This window comes from Eurypyga helias, unplaced genomic scaffold, assembly GCF_000690775.1.
Source record: "Eurypyga helias isolate BGI_N326 unplaced genomic scaffold, ASM69077v1 scaffold35635, whole genome shotgun sequence".
NCBI lineage: Eukaryota > Metazoa > Chordata > Aves > Eurypygiformes > Eurypygidae > Eurypyga > Eurypyga helias.
The window spans coordinates 1-17,051 of NW_010252690.1; the positions used below are offsets into that span (position 1 = coordinate 1).

Consider the following 17,051-nt stretch of genomic DNA (forward strand, 5'->3'; position numbering starts at 1 on the left):
TTCTATGATTCTATGATTCATATTTGAATTTACAGTAATTCCTAAGCAACATATATGTTCAAAGTTTTCACTGGTTACATTCAACATACCTTCCAAGGCAGATGCCTGTAAGGGTGTGGTTTGTACTGGTGGTGCCTCATTCCAACTGTTCACAAGAGGAGTCTTTGGAGCAGGAATTGCAAAGGGGATTTCATTTCTTAGAGCTAACTCTGTATCAACATTCTCTTTGTTTTCATGCTTCTTTGATGCCACGTTTCTTTCCACTGGAGTTGACAGTGTGAAGTCCATACCATCTAGTTGAGCATCATGCCTTGAATGCTATGAGATGTAAAAAAGAGAGTCATGCTTTGCTGTATTATGATCACATTCAGACATGTTACAGACAAGGAAATTCTAAAATTGAAGGAGGTCAAAAAATACCATACAATGCTTGGCTATTATGCAAAATAGTTTAACACTTTTCAGTCCTTCTGATTCCCTATATAACTTGCTGAACAACATCTCAGGTCATTTGCCATGTCTTTATCTGCTCTTCTAAACTCTTCAGCTCACACGTTTGACTTCCTCACCAGCTCATTTCAAATCAAATGAGAATTCTTAGCTCTGTTAAAATTATATAGTTGAATTCTTAACTATATAATTTTAACAGAGCTAACTGCTTCATCGTATTTTCCTGTCCAATAGAGAAAGGTTTCACTTCTTCAAAGACCTGTCCTGCTCTAGCCTAGCTCAGAGATCTTGTTTGCTGTACCTATTTGTTTCCCCACCAGTTCTAAAACCCTCATTGCCTCATCTACTCATTCCCTAGATGCTGTTCTTATGCAAATCAAATGTCAAAGCTCAAGTTCTCATCGTATGAATCATGACCTACAGGTAGAGGAAGGCACAATTTATGTTCAGCTATATATTTAAAAAACAACTTCTTTACTCAGTTTATAACTCCCCTTGGCCGGAGTCCCCCAAAAATTTAGAGATGTAGTAAGTATTATGTATAACAACATTTTTTGATTAAGAATAGTTTTGGGTTGTTTTTTTTTAAAGGAACCGGTATTTATTTTTCAGACACCTTTGTTCTGTGAGAATTTAGAAAAAACTCTTCTAACGAAGACTGCTCAAGCAGTGAATCTGTATCAGAAAATTCCATGGATCCAAACGCATGAGGCACTTCACTGCAGTCTGGCATGTCTTCATATGTCACAGGTTTTTCAGACTGAAAAAAAATAATCAGTTGACATGCCACTACATGATTAAAAGGAAGACTTCATCAGAAAAGCATCATTAAAATCTAAATCTTATTTCTTACTAAGTTCCTAATTATGGTTAACACCAAACAGAAGTTCCCATGCCAGTGACCTGAGTTTTACAACATGACTTTAATATTGTCAGTGTGGATTTCTCATTTGTACCAAAAGCAGATGCAAAATTACTCTCAAAGCACAATTAACAAGTCATCTTTCCTGACCTGTGTCAAAAAGAGAAGGAACTCAAAAGTTACATGACTTTGATTTCAAGATATGGACCACAAGATAAACTGGCAAAAACCCCAGCGAAGAATGCAGTGAAGTCTGGAAGGGGGCAGCATAAAGGTAAACACATGACATCCAAAACAGATGATTACAGAATCTGCAACAGTACTTGAACTAGCATTCAGAACCCTTCACCTAACTGCTAGCCCTGAAAAAAGCTGGTTTTTATTGTATCACAGGATTCACTACTTCAGTCAAGACTTCATGGCTCAGACCACCTGCAATCAGAGGTATATTACAGCATCCTTAGTTTACAACACCTTTTGTTATTTTCAAGAAGCTATTCACAATGACTTGTTTCATACCCCTTCAGTGAAATTGCATAGTTATTTTCAATTATCAGTAGTTATCAGCTAGGTTGGATGCCATTTTAGGAAGTTACGTTCTGCTGGCAGGTAAGTTTATCTTGGCCTATGATCAAGGATGTTGCAATGATCAGATCTCTCATTGCTACTGGAATAGAAACAGAGCTTTCTGGTATGGTACCAGACCTACTGTGATGACTTACTAAAAAGGCCTTACGAAAGGGCTGCTAGCTACAGTCAGGAAGCTAACAGCCCAGTACTGTAGTTGAAATCATGTTCCATTATAATCATTCATACTGGAATGCCTGAATAGGATCCCTCAGCTACTGTGTTCCAGATGAAATTCATGCCATGGTAAATTTTTTGGAATATCCTTCTGCAAACTCTTTAAAATAGGGCAGTATGACATACAAGCTTGTGTTACCAAATTCAGAAGCTAGTTAAGTTAAAGGTTCTGTTTGCTTGGTTGTCTTCACATTAGACCAGCTGTAAGTAAAGAACTTTGCTAGTTGGGTATTTCAGAAAATTCAGTTGATATTCACTCAGAGTATCTACAGGCAGATAAGTTAAATGTGTCCCGAGTGCAGTAGGAGGACTAGTGGATTGTTGTGCTGAGTAGACATGATTTTCACATTCATGTGTGAAGGTATAATGCATATGTTAAATATTAACAGATCAATTTACATAAGACACCACTAGAGACCAAGTAACTTCACAGCATCAGCACCACTGAACCTAGAGAATCACCTTAAAATGACCTGATGAGCTGGGTTCAGTCAGGAAAGCATTAACTCTCTTTACCCTGGCTGCTAAGAAGCTGTGTTCCTGGATGCAGAGAGAAGCACTGATAAGTTCTTAGATGGCACTGGGGAATGCCTGCACTAAATTCAAGGTCTTTCTCTGCTTCTGATACTGCAGCTGCGTTCCCAGCTCTCGCTGTCTCACTACAGGCAGTGCGGGGGACACAGTTCAGGCAGCTGACCCAGGCTGACCAAGGAAGTATTTCATTCCATAGTATGTCATGCTCAGGGCAGAGGTGAGGAGGGGTTCTGGGAGCCATTATTCTCCTTTCTACTTTCTCTTGTTCACTCCCGTACACTTGCTAACACTCTCCCTGACTCCTGCGTTAGCTGCTTTGCTAACTCCTGTGTCGGCTTTTTCATGAGGGGTTTGGTGGGTTTGTTTAGTTTTCCCAGTTGTGCTATTGCTGATAGGGTTTGCTCAGAATCTGCTGCGATAGTTCTTGGGTTCTGGCCCTTGGGCTGTGGCCCTCACTACTCAACACCTGATTGTGTCCACTGGTAATCTTAGAATTCTCATCTGCTTTGCAGAGCAGTTGTGCAAGTGAACTGAGTTGATTTACATGCAATTGAATCAGATACAGGAAGTATTGCGAGTGCTTGTGTCTGTGGAGAAGAGCACATTTCACAGAGCTAGCTAACAACTTCATACAGATGTCTACAGTTCAAAGGGGAAGTCTGCAATTTTACTGAATGCTTTTGAGTTTGTAAATATAAACAAGTATCACTGACAACACACAAAGCTGCATATCATATATGATATTGCAAGCAATTTAACAGCTTTAGACAAGTTGTGAAGTGCCCTATTTGTACTTTGATACCAAAATACAGGAACAGAAATTACTGTAAGATATATAAAACCACCTGAGAATCCAGTTCATCAGTAAGACATCAGCAACCTGTTTCCTTTACAAAAAAATAGGAAGAATCCTCTCTGGGTTTGTTTTCTAAAGGGCAACAGAGAAGGAAGGAATGGGTCTCTCAGCTTTGACCATCAGCTCATGTAGTGTCCACATCATGTCAAAGTAAGCTGCACAGATGATGTGCCAGGATGTTTCAGACTTTCCTTACTAAGCTATGTTAAATACAACCAGCAAGATGCAAAAATATTTAGAGGCAAACAGCAAAGAGTCCAGTAAGAAGCTCAGCAACACAGAGGAAAATCTAGAATGATCACGTAGGCCAGGAAAAGGAGCAACTTCAGTCCATTTCTGTGAACAGCCAAGGGTGAGTCTGTGCGGCACTCAGAATGCACCACATCTTCACGGATACTTAGTCCGGTAATGTCAATTCATAGAGGGAGTCCAGCTTGCTAAAACGTGTTAATGAGGAGACTGAACTGCTTAATGACCAAGACTTTTTCTCACTGCACACATGCTCTCTTACTGATGTTCAGTGCACCAGTCTTATCCCAGGAAGAGCTTCGTTCATGCAGAGCAGCATTTTAATCACTATGTTGTCCTGTTAAATTAAAAACTTACCTCGAGGCCTGATGACTGTGTTGTACTGGCATGCCCAGTTAGACATGGAACCCTTAAGCAAACATGCTTGCCACGAGCCTTCTTAGACTGAAGCAGAAGATATGTGGCTGACATTTGGTCATATTTCCACTTAGGGGGTAAGAGGAAAAGGAGGGGGGAAAAAAAAAAAAAGTATTTTATCTCCTCTTTGGAAACATTGCAAATACAAAGCAAAACACAGCCTTCTGAAGATTTCTTTATTTCTGCAAGTTTTTCTACCTGACATGCATCCCTAATCCTTGATCACTTAAGTGTAATTTCAGACTTCAGCTGATTCACATTATGTGCTTGAGATCCAGAAAAAGAATGGTGGTTGCTCTTTGCAAGTTAGTTTGTAGTACACTCATATGCTCACTAGCATGAAAACTAACACTGGGGCCAGAATCTACCCAATGAAGTGAACACAAAGCTGATATTTCAACAAGGGTCACATTTTTTTTGGAAGTCCCCACAAGCGGCACCAAATGTTTACATGATTTTCAGCAGCTCTGCTTGTGTGAGGAACATGAGCAGGACGCTTGACAGGTTTGCAGCATAGCATAATGAATTTGAATTAGTTATAAGGGATAGGAAATCCTCCAGTGAAGGACTATGCAAATGCGCCAAACCCATTTGAAGGTTTTTCCATGTGTAGACAGATTATTCAGACTATTTCCTGTAACTGAAGAACAAGTAACATTAACTCCACAATTCCATCTTAAGTATTGCATACCTTTTAAGGCTGTTTCTACTACAGTTACGTAGAAAACCTAACAGTTCTTGCAAACCAAAAAACTACATTGCTGTCACCACGTACAAGAAATCAAGAAATTCAATATTAAGGGAGAATTTTTAGATTCAGGTTAAAGCTGGAGCATGCGTCATATTTTAAGTCTCTTCTACAGTTTGCAATGTCATTGCTGATTTGTATAATCCTAGATGTAGTTAGTTCAATTTTTGTCATTTGTATTCAAACGTGACTAAACATGCTCACTTCTTTAAAAAACGTGTGTAGTAATTCAAAAAAAGTCTGCCTGGGTGATGCTCTGATATTTCTTAGTCTTTTTGTTTTTTGCCCCCTCTTACTTACTGAGCCATTTCAAAGCAAAGAGTTAACCCAGCAAATGGCATCAGTTCAACTATAAATTTCTGTAAGTCTTTTGACTTTAAAAGATTCAGAAGGATTTTTACAGTGGTGGAAAATAACACTAAGGTTTAGGAAACATCACAAGCACAGTTAAAGGAGAAAAAGCTAAACAACTTCAGAACCGTAGTTACAAGCTACAGCTAGATTCTGTCTGGACTTTTGCAGGGGCTCCTTAAATTTGAAAAGTATAAAAAAATGTCATGCTTCAGAATAAGCGAGCACTAGTCTCTTAATACAGTAAACTTATTTACTGTACTACTGTGCTTAATTAATGCAAATTACTGATATGTACTTCTTACCTCTGATATCAATTTCAATATGGTCTCTGCACTCTGTTTATGAAACACAGAAAGCTCTGTTATGCAGTCTTCATCAAGATGTCCCAGCTGCAAGAACACAACAGATATTGAAGCATAAGGCTTTCGAGTTGTCTCATAATCCGACTGACACTGTTGTGAAACCCAGTGGGCTGAGTCAATAATCAACCATGATTTTAGACGTTGTATTTTAAATAGTTAGCATCATAGCTAAATATTATAGGGAATTGACTGAAAAAGTCATACAAGTTCAACGATTCCAAGAGTCTGGCTCTTCTTTGGCAAGAGGTTGTCAATTCAAGTAAGAAAACCTGACAGCAGATGAGATTTTTACCAGAATGGAAGGTAGCTTTCAATATTCAAGGAGAGATGAAAGCATATCAGAGATGCACCTTTCCTGGAGCCAGTCGAACTCATGCTGGCAGCACAGTAAAGCTGTTCTTTACCTAGAGAGAGAGTGGCATCCAGTGGCCAAGGCAGGCATTGGCCGCAAACATGCATAAACTCTTCAGTACTTACTGCTGAAAGCTAGATTACTTCATTTTTGGAAGGTTTTCCTCTTCATGCTACCTTAGTCTTTCAGTAAAACAAGTGTGAGAGACAGGATGGAAATACTTTCAAATTTATTTATTCAAACTAGAAGACTAAATACAAGATAAATCATAATCATGTCTAATATGCTGTAGTGGTTTGACCCTCCTCAACTAAGCACCACAGAGTTGCTTGCTCACGTTCACGTTCCCCTCCTCAGTAGAAAGGGAAGCGAATGGCAGAAACATAAGAGAACTTGTGGGCTGAGACAAGAACAGTTTAATAATTTAAATGAAATAAAGTTATATGTATAACACTAACAATACTAACATTACTACTAATAATAAGTAATAAAAATAATGGAAGAGAAAACAAATTACACAACCGCCCAACACCTGCCGACTGACAGCCAACCAGTCTCCAAGCAACAAGAGCCAGATTTTGAGAAAAAAAATCCCCCACAAGCAAGACCCCCAATCCACTCCCTCCAGCTTATATACCGAGCATGACATTTCATGCCACCGCATGTCAGCTTGGGTCAGCTGTCTGGGCTGTGTCCTCTCCCAGCTTCTCTATAAGAAGCTGGGAACACAGGGGCAGAAGCAGCAGAAACCAAAAAACTGCCTTGATATAAACATTCCTTAGCAACAACTGAAAACAACAGTGTTTTATCAATGTTGTTCTCAGCACAAATCCAAAACAGTCTCATATTATCTACTGTGAGGAAAATTAACCCTATCCCAACTAAAATCAGCACACGTGCACTTAAGAATATTTGCAATTTGCACCTTAAGTTATTGACCAAGCAGCCTGGAGAATCAACTGGTCATTCATATGCGGAAATACTTCTCATCAAAATGTGACATCAGTTATTTTGCAAATCAAGCATCAGCTGCAGAATACAAGGAATTTGAAATACCTCCTCAAGAGAAATCAAGACAAACTAATATTCTGACAGCAAGAAAAATTTGAAAGGAACCATGGCCATCTCATAGTTCATCTTTGGAGGAATGTCTCTTCAGCCCCACCCCCCCCCGAATACCGTAGTAAGCCAGTAAAGATTACAGTAAATATTTTAGCATTCACCTGACAATTGTACTTACTGGGTATATACTTTGCCACTGAACAGCATCAGAGTAACCTTGCATGAGCCACGGGTGACTTAAGAGATGTTTAACCGTAATCCGCTTCTTGGGGTCCACCTAGACAATAAAAGTCAAGCTGACACCTGAGTCATGGGGCAGTACTGGTTTTGTTGTCTTCTCAGAATTTTAGGGTGGTTAGAAACTCAAAACAGAAACCAATACTGTTTCACAGGTTCATCAAAAGGTCAAACATATGAGCTCTGAAGAGCAATTATAGAACCTATAGGTACAATAAAGGGTCCAGGAGCATTTGGCATTGGCTAGATTGATTATATGTAGCCCAAATGGATATTCAGTGTGTTTAGCTTCATTTATAAACTAGTTCTTATTTATAGAGCACAATTAAAACCAACAAAACACAGGGTGCTTGAAGCCTTTGTTTAATTATTTCTAGACCAAATCATTCTGCTCAAAGAATTTTGAGCAGAAGGCAATATTAATCTTTTCTTCAAAAGTTTGTAAGAATTAAACTTCTTTAAATATTGAATATTTAAGTATTTCATGGATGCAATGTTCTCACCTATGCAACAGTACTTTATGTAACTATTGAATAGAAGCAATACCTTTACCTGCAGCATTTGGTTAAGCAGTAGCGTACTGCTAGGAGAGAGCCACTTTGGAATACTGTATTTTCCTCTCTGCAGAAAAGAAGAGGATTTAGAATGAACTTTGAACAACCAGCTCAAAAGGAACTACTAAATTACTTGGATGAGAATGACATGTGTATTCAGTCAAAAAGGAGGAACAGCAGGCACATGCAAACTTAGCTGCAAGAATGACCTGAATAAATTTAATGGCAGTACTAAAACCCAGCTGTATTAGTAAGGAAAATGCTATATTTGCATTATCAGCTGCAGTTTTCACCCACTCAGCTTTTGTCAAATCTCAGTCCACTTTTGCAGCAGGTGCTCCTTACCTATTGCATCATTTCATATCAGCTTGATATTTAAGTTTTAGAAATGCAAACATGTTGGAACATAAAGGACTGATATTAGCACTTTGAAATGTGAATATTCATTGAAATCACTGCTTTCCAGCCATTAAAAATAAACCATCCTCAACATTTAGCTATTCTTTCTTTGAGTAGGTTACTTCTAACGCTGGAGTTTCAATCTCTAATCATACTGTAGACAGGAAAATGGTTACAGATCTAACAAGTAAGTTTCTTTCAACCACATTTTTTTTTTTTTTAATTCTTGCTTAGAAATAACCTCAAAGTGGCTTTCAGATTTGAGGTACAACAGTAGCTAAAAACAAACCAAGTCACCACCAAGGATCTTTTACTTCTCAATGAATTTTTTTTTTTTTTTTTAAATCAGGAAACAGCCACTGTGAAATAACACAACCATTCACTTGTCAGTAGTTTCCCTTCTGCAAGAAAATGCCTCAATAACAAAACAGTTAATATCGTATGCAACATGTTTCTAAGCAGAGTATATATTGTTTTGACACCACAGGTTAAAGAATTTAAGTTACATCTTTACAGACACTATTCATGAGCTACTTAGAAAGAATTTGTAGGCTATTTCACAACTCAGCCTCACTCTAAAACTAAGACAAGTCAAGTAACATATACTCCGCATTGTGCTTTTAATATGTTGCTACAGAACATGAGACAAGGAAAAAACCAAATTACTATCTACCTGACTGAGAGTAATGCTGGAAGATAAATAGCTTGCAACACTGCAACACTTACCAGATACAAAAAAAATCACACCAGGATTTAATCTTTGTTTGTTTGTTTTTGGGTTTTTTTGTTTTGTTTTGTTTACATAAGTTACATCACATGCTTGATTTTTCATTCAAAAATTAAAGGCATTTATTCAATTATTCCCAAGTGATGTGGAACATTCCAGGGAAAGAAGCATTGCATGTCATACAATCCTGAGCAGCAGACTATTACATTGATTTGGAACAACAGTTCCGAGTTGAAATTACAACAAATTTCAGGATATATAATGTGTGAAATTAAATTGCACAGTAGTGTGGAAGTGTCTTGTTTCAAGCAATTTTCAGTTCACAACTACATAAAATTAAAACAAAGTCAGAGTGGAAATAACAATCCTGCGTCTTAATGTCTGTGGCATTATTCGTTTCTAATTACATCCAGACTAAGTTTTAAAACTTATTTGTCTAAGTTTCACTCGCCAACATTCTGCCAGTCCAAGCAACTCAGCTCCTAGTTCACGTGCACTTTAGACTATAATGATGCAGAAATCAGCTCTGATTATCTTAAGATCTCCATTCCATATTCAAGTGCTCTGTCCACATTTCAACTACTGATAAGTTTAAGAGAATGAATACCTTAGATAATTCACCAGCTTCTGCATCTTGGTGTAATGCCTAGCATAAAGCATTTTCTCTCATCCTACAAAAGTATGCTTATAAATGGACAAGTTCTCAATGTAAACTATCCTTATGGGTAGACAACACAGTACACACCAAATACAGATCCTTATGGATCCCTTCCAACACGAGATATTCTATGATTATGCAAGTAGGAAAGTCATATCATTTCAGTGGTGACTCACCTGAATATCAGCACCTTTACACACTCTTTGGATCAGTTAGCCATTGCTTTCTCCATCCCCCCACCACTTTTTTTTTAAAAAAGTTCTTTACAACAACTCAAACTGAGTTTCCCACAGTTCTTTGCCAAGGTACTGAAGCCCACTCCAATTCCAGATTAAAAAAGACCAAGCTGTTTAATGAACTAATCCAGCACTGTATAGAGCTCCAATTGTTATGCACCCTGAAAGTCCTCCCAGTGTAGATGAGCAGCAAGTTGCCTCCTACTAGAATAGAGCCTGAACACCCTTACGGACTTTTTGGGGTTTTTTTGTTTGTGTGTTTTGGGGGTTTGTTTGTTTGTATTTGTTTTGGGTTGGGTTTTTTTTTTTTCTTTTTTTAAGACCTATTAGATTCTGGGTGAGAAGGAGAAAGAAGTAGAGGAAGCCAAAACCCTTACCCACCATAGCTACTCATCTCACTTGTTTACCGGAAGCTTTAACAACATAAATTTTATGGCACCTTAAAAGCAGTTGGTAGAGGTGTGTGGAAGATGTGGGACAGCAGCTGTTAGCTGCACTAGGAGGAATTCACATGGAAATAGAACCAATTGCTGAATTCTATTACTTGCTACTTATTCAACTTTCTGTTGATTATCGCATGTCACATTTCCTCCAAATTTTGAAGGAGGAAAGCATAATGGCAGATGCAGAATACTGCTTTTCTTAGATACAAGAATTTAAGAACATTATTTTTGATAAATAAATTACATTTGCAAATTTATTCCATACAATACAGAGAGAAGTCAGATAAAGGCTCAGATACAAATATCTAGTCCAACAGCAAGAAAATACTTCTCCTGAAACGCAATTTCCTATCATATCATAGGAGCAAGTTAGAGTCATGGAAAGGCTGTTTGAAGACTGAAACAAATCCACAAAATATCGATATGGAAAATAGCAAAGTGTAACAAAATTCAGTAGATAAGCCTCTTTGTACTAGACACAGCTCAACAGGTTCTGCCATCAGAAAAGCAAAGGCCTCTCAGTGTTTGGCAATTTCTGTTTCTAGTGTATTCTAGCACCATCAGTACCTACCATTATCTTCCTGTAGAGAGCCATGACATTGTCGTCATCAAAGGGGAGAAAGCCACACAGTAGAGCATACAGTAGTACCCCCATGCTCCATATATCTGCCTAAAAAATAAAAATGAGCGGAAGTTCATGAACCTGTTGAATCTAAAATAGCTTAGAGACAGGTAATATTGTCCCCCCTTTGGCAAAGCCGACATAAAACTTTCAAAATGTAGGCTCCTTAATTCTGGACAGAACACATATTCCAAGTGAAAGCACACAACCCAAACTCAATTTTCAGTTCACTCAGACTAGAGCACTAGTAAAACCAGTATCATCTCCTTAGGTCACCAAATTGCTGCATTACCTTCAATCTACAAGGATTTTACTGGCAAAAATGAAATCCAACTCATCAGAAGGGATTTCATACAGTAATGTATTACTGATTGCAACAGCTGTCAGCACAGTTATAATCAACTTCAAAGACCTATTTCTTCTTGTCTGCTTGTACAGCGTGACAAGGTCCACAAGCCTCATATCACCTCATAGTTTAATTCCCATTTAGACCATTAAAAAAGAAGAGGCTTGAAAAGCACTGGATTTCATGAAAAACAAAATTAAAAAAATCAAAAGCAGGAGTTGGAGGACAGTGGTACAAAGGTACACAAAAGGGAAAAAAGGCTGACCTCATCCAACACCGCAGCAGTTCAGCAAGTTTGAGAGGATTGCAATTACAGCACTTTGGATGGACTGACAAAGGCAAGTCGCAGGTCCTAATGTTTTAGGCATGGAGTCAAAGCTGGATAAACTCCATGTTTTTTCTCCTCTCAAACTTTACTACACTGCACAGTACAAAGACAGCAAATTTTCACACATGAATTTCAAGCTAAAGACAGGCCTGGTAAGATACAATATAAGTAGTATATAGTATTATAGCAGTAGTATCTTATATAGTAGTAAATACTATATAAGATACTGAGACTGCACAAAAATTTGCAACAGGAGTTGGATAATCACAAGAAACTGCTGCTTGAAACAACGTGCAGTAGCAGGTATGAGTTTAAGTTACTGTTTCATAGGGCACTAAAATATGGATCAACAAATGTGCTTAGTGAAGCATTAGTCCAAGATGAGCTAGCCAGCTACATGAGCTGTGGGGAAGAGCATCATGTGCTATTCCAGTCTGTGATGTTGAGGCTACCACACAGCTTCCGACAACTACCTGGGCAAGGTATACAGCAGCATTTGAGAAAGAAACCAAGTGAGCATAGCTGAACCTGATCACCTTTAAACACACAGGGTGTAGGGGGGACACCCTATCCCAAAACTGGGCCACGTACCTCTGAGCCAATATATGCTTTGCCCTGAATCAGCTCTGGTGCTGCATAAGCTGGGCTTCCACAGCATGTGTTCAGATGGTAATCAAGGCCACCCTAGAACAACATAGAAAAGCAATCACACAGAAGCATTGGCTTTAACACAGTTTAAGTCTTCCAGTAATGAGTAACTGGAGGCCTCAGAGGCTTCATTCTCCTGTGCTGTACATCTACATTCACCTTATACTTTGCTTTGGTACAGTGCATGTCTTCACTAGGCAAAAATTGTCTGAAGACCATGAGTATCTTATGAACATTAGGATCCCAGGCTGCTCATTTATTTATTATCACAGTTTTCTTGCAGCTCCTCCTCTGATAATACTACTTCCCTTTGCAACTGCAAAGAGAAGAGTGGTGGAACTTGGGGAGAAGTGATCCAAGAGCTACTGGTCATGAAGCTGGCTGGTTATATATGCCAATATTTAACACAATAACTTCATGAAGAACCACTAGAATTACTTAGTTATTAAAATCATGTTATTACTTTGTCTGGGCTTTCTCCTAAGCAGATTAGAATAAGATGACATTCTACCACCAAGACAGTGGTCTAATAGTCTTGATTGCTTGCAAGGTGTTCTAACTTGAGTCAAGTAAAATGTTCTGAGCAAATGTAACTCTATTTGGATTAGTAAAATCTTCTTCCAATTAAGTTGTTTAAGATCACCGACCTTGCATGTAAAGCTGACAAATAGAACAGACTCCTAGAAATCAATTTTAAACAGCTTAGTACCGGCACACTGAAACAGAGGATTTGTAAATGTAACTGGAATAAACTATCTGATTCAATCCACAATCTCCACATACATACAAATCTTCTCAAAAGAGCAATACACCATTGAAACTTATTAGGGAAAAATGCACACCACCATAAGCTTTATATTACAGGACTTATATACGTGACAGCTGGTGTTACACATACAAGATGATCTTTGCCTTAGATTTCATAAGATGAAGTGTAAGAGGAGAAAACAATCTAAACAGCCTGGTCACAACACGCAGTTAACTGCTCTCTCAAACAGTTAAGACCCTACCAAGTAATTATTGATTGAATGACAACCAGGCAAACAGCATGATTTTAGGGTCTGTGAGCAAGTCAAACATTCCTTATGTATGTGCAGTAGCTGATTTAGCTCCACTGTGTGAAAGTAACTGATACTCTTACCTTTGGCTTCGCGCACAGTCCAAAGTCTATCAGCTTCAAATTATGCTCCTCGTCGATCAGCAGATTTTCCTGGTTAAAAAAAAAAAGTGGTAATAAATACTTCTACAACCTAAATATCCAAGGAACTACATTTTCTTTCTTTTATTTCTTATCATAAGCAGCTAGAATTTATCTAAAGCTCTCCTCTTGAGATTTTGATTGGTTGCTAATGAATATGTTCCATATCACAGATAGGGAATACTAGTTCCTATCTGCTAAGAAAGGCCCTGGGGCCAGGGGTGATATACAGCAATCTGATCTTCAGTGAGCAGTCTGCTCTGACAGAAAAGGCAGCCAGCAACACCATGGACTGTAGGAAAAGGAGCATAGCTAGCAGACTGGGAGAAGTAACTCTAACCTTCCGTTCAGCCCAGCTAGAACAGAGCATCTAGTTTCTGCTCACCCAGTACAGGAAAGACCTCCAGCTGAAGTATGATCAGAGGATGGTCTCCAGTCTGCTCAGGGGGCTGCAGCACGTGAGCAGAGGGTGAGGAAAAGAAATTTGTTCAGCCTGTATACCAGAAAGATTCCATGATAACCTCATGGGCAGCCTTTTAATACCTACAAGGAAGGCATGAAGACAGAGCTGTTCTCTTTACAACAGCACATAGTGGAGTAAGGACAGATCACAGGCATCATGAGACATTCAGACTGGAAATAAGGAAAAGCCTGTCTCCTTATAAGGACAGGTTGCCCAGAGAGACTGCCCTGCCTCATCCTTGGAAAAGGTCAGAGGTGTGACTGAATAAAGCCCCAAGAAGCTTGGTCTGACCCTGCTTTGAGCAGGAGGTTCAAGCAGAAGCCTCTAGCAGTCACTCCCCACCCAAGTTATCACATGAATCCCTCAACTCTCCAGCTACAGGCTCACTCTTCCCAAAAAGAGACATACAGTGCTTCATCTGGGGAGAAGTTCTTTGCAGACAGAGACTGCATGAGCTGTCTAGGAAAATGCTTGCGCACTTAAGAATTTAGTTCTCAGAACTAAATTATCTTAGATCTCTGTTCTCAGAGATTGCAGCAACTCAAAAATGCACATTTCTAACCCCTTCAAGGAGAAGCAGACTCAAAACCATTCCCTAAACATGCTTAAACTCTGCAATGACAGCAAAGCCACAGGATGGGTCCAGTAATATGCCCCTTCCCCTACACCCTCTATCTAGGGATCATTGTTCAAACCATTGGTGTTGAATTTTCCTTTGAGCATGAAAACAGAATAGTTTGAAGAAGAGTGGCACAATATAGACTCTCTTCAGGTAGAAGCTGGAATAAAGGGGATAACAAAAACATATAAGCAACACTCAGTCAAATCCATGTCTCTGCTCCACTGCCAGCTTGAGTGTGTTGATCAGCTTCTCTTGCAGAGGAAGGTCCTTCTTCAGATATGAGGAACTAGTAGCAAGGATAAATAATGCTCTTTCAGAAGATGTTATATAAAGAGCTCTAAAGGACAAAATAATGGAGAAGGCATAACTTACTCCGGCTCCTAGTGGAGAAAAAAAAAAGTGGCTGTTCATTATCGTTTATGCATATCTGACTACTGTTCAGGCTTACTGGTTTGAGATCCCTGTGGGCATAGCCTTGACTGTGAACATAAGCAATTGCTGAAACAATCTGGCGAAAAAACACACGAGCTTCCTCTTCTGAAAGGCGGTCCTTAGAAATTATGTAATCAAACAGCTCTCCTCCAGAACAGTACTACAATAAGACAGGAAGAAGAAAATATGTTTAGAATACAGTAACAAAACCTAAACGACAAGAGCACTGGATAGCAACTAGAGAATGCTCTTCCATTTCCTCTGCTTTATCACAGCAGTGCCCAAGTGCCCCCTAAAGCGTGCCCTCAGTCAGCACTGCAGCAGAGCAGACAAGCTGAGAAGCCTGACTCTTGCCTGACACCTTGTAACAGATACATCACACTAATATCCTAGGCGACACAGATTGCCCCAGAGGTGACAACCACGCAGGAGTTAGTCTCACGTATCCTGCTGATGCTATTTTAAAATAACTGAAGCGCAAGGTAAGAATTAGTTATTTCACTTATTGTCAAACAAGAAGATTGGCTTTTACAACAGAGAGGGTATTACCAGCTTGATTCTCATTGTTGAGATAACTTTTAAAAAATTGTTTAATTTGAACTCTGTTGTCATCTGCCACTACAGCTAAAATCAGGAATCTTCACCATGGCAGAAACATATTTTCTTACCTCTAAAACCATGAATATTTTCTTGGATGTTTCTATCACATGATACAACTGGCAAATATGCTGGTGATTTAAGTTCTTCATGGCATCGATTTCTATTTTAACACGAGGCAAGTCATCCTAGAAGACAAAATAGCAAGTTTTGAAATTGCTGGCTACTTTGGCAGTCTGTATATCACAGCAAGCATCAGATTGTTGTGCAACACGAAGTTTTCCAGCACATATACAACATCATACAACTCAACTGATCCTATTCAAACCAAACAGCTCTGCCACCACTCCTCTACAATTCTGGCACACTGACCAGCAAAACCCAGAGGGCCAAGTGTACAATAGGTACTATTCTCATCAGCATTCTGTTTGAAATACTGTAATAACCCTTACTTCCTCAGTTTTACAGCCCAAGAATGTTGATCCCTCCACAAGAGGGCATAAGATCTGTAGTTTTCTGTTCAGATGTCTACAGCCAACAAGACAAGCAGGCAGCACCTGGACGTATTGCACCTCTGTGTTCTAGAGAACTCCAGAAGAACAGCAGAAGATGATACCAACTTTTAAGTATGTTTCCACTTACCCCGAGAGCAAGTTTGTCCATGACTTTTATTGCAACTTTTTCACCAGTGAGAAGATGTTGCGCAAGTTTTACCTTTGCAAACCCACCTAGAAGTCAAAAAAGAGATGTTTAAAGGTTAGTGTCATGACATGGTATCTTGCCTATGATCTCTCAGTTACGCTGGAAGACATTGCATGCCCACTGTGCAGTGTCTGCATGACAGGAAGAAGTGATCACTGCTACCAACTTCCAATTACAATTTCAGACTTCTGCACCGCAAAACACAAGCTTAAAACATGACCTAACTGCAGAAACAGTTAATCAATACTCAGCTAAGCGAGGAGTCAGATCGGCCAGATATGTTTGCATTCACAGACTAAGCCTACCTGTTCCAATTGTTTCGCGTAATTCATAGTACTTGAAAATTTCCTCGTAGTCACCTACAGCCATTCTGAGAGGAATAGCGTTCCTACAATTCTCAGCACCTGCAAGAAAAAAAAAAAGCAAACCCGTAGTCAATGTTCACGCTTCTCCACTCTGGACAGACTCGTAGGAACAGAAAGCACATTTACTGCCCCTCTGGTGGGGGCGGGGCCCGACCTGATTTCATTACCAAGCGCTACACACCGCTAAGGTGCATTCCTCGTCCAGTAAGACTAAACGCCCGTAACAGCACAAATCTCTGCGGTCTTTCACGAGCTCCTCGCAAAAATTAGCAGCGAGAACGAGCGACTGCTTTGCCGAAGCAGCGATAACGCCTCCGTGAGTTTCCTCCCCGGCACAACGACTAAGACCCCGGAGAACGCCACAGCGGCCGTCTCCTTTCGTTGGCTGCGCCCAGGCGGTAGCCCAGGGAAGAGCCAGCTCGAA

At 39.4% G+C, this 17,051-nt stretch overlaps 1 protein-coding gene across 1 annotated transcript; it reads right to left on the reverse strand.

Annotated features, from left to right (window-relative positions):
• Positions 1 to 89: 89 nt before the first annotated feature.
• LOC104510263 (maternal embryonic leucine zipper kinase-like) lies at positions 90 to 16,631 on the reverse strand (the record flags this gene model as incomplete). Its single annotated transcript, XM_010152449.1, has 14 exons — positions 16,568 to 16,631; positions 16,203 to 16,288; positions 15,632 to 15,748; positions 14,980 to 15,123; positions 13,390 to 13,458; positions 12,192 to 12,284; positions 10,876 to 10,974; positions 7,840 to 7,908; positions 7,229 to 7,327; positions 5,577 to 5,663; positions 4,113 to 4,241; positions 1,067 to 1,210; positions 488 to 490; positions 90 to 318 (listed from the first exon to the last, which is right to left on the reverse strand). Coding segments are annotated over exons 1-14 (1,432 nt in total), but the record flags the coding sequence as incomplete, so codon positions are not given.
• Positions 16,632 to 17,051: the final 420 nt, after the last annotated feature.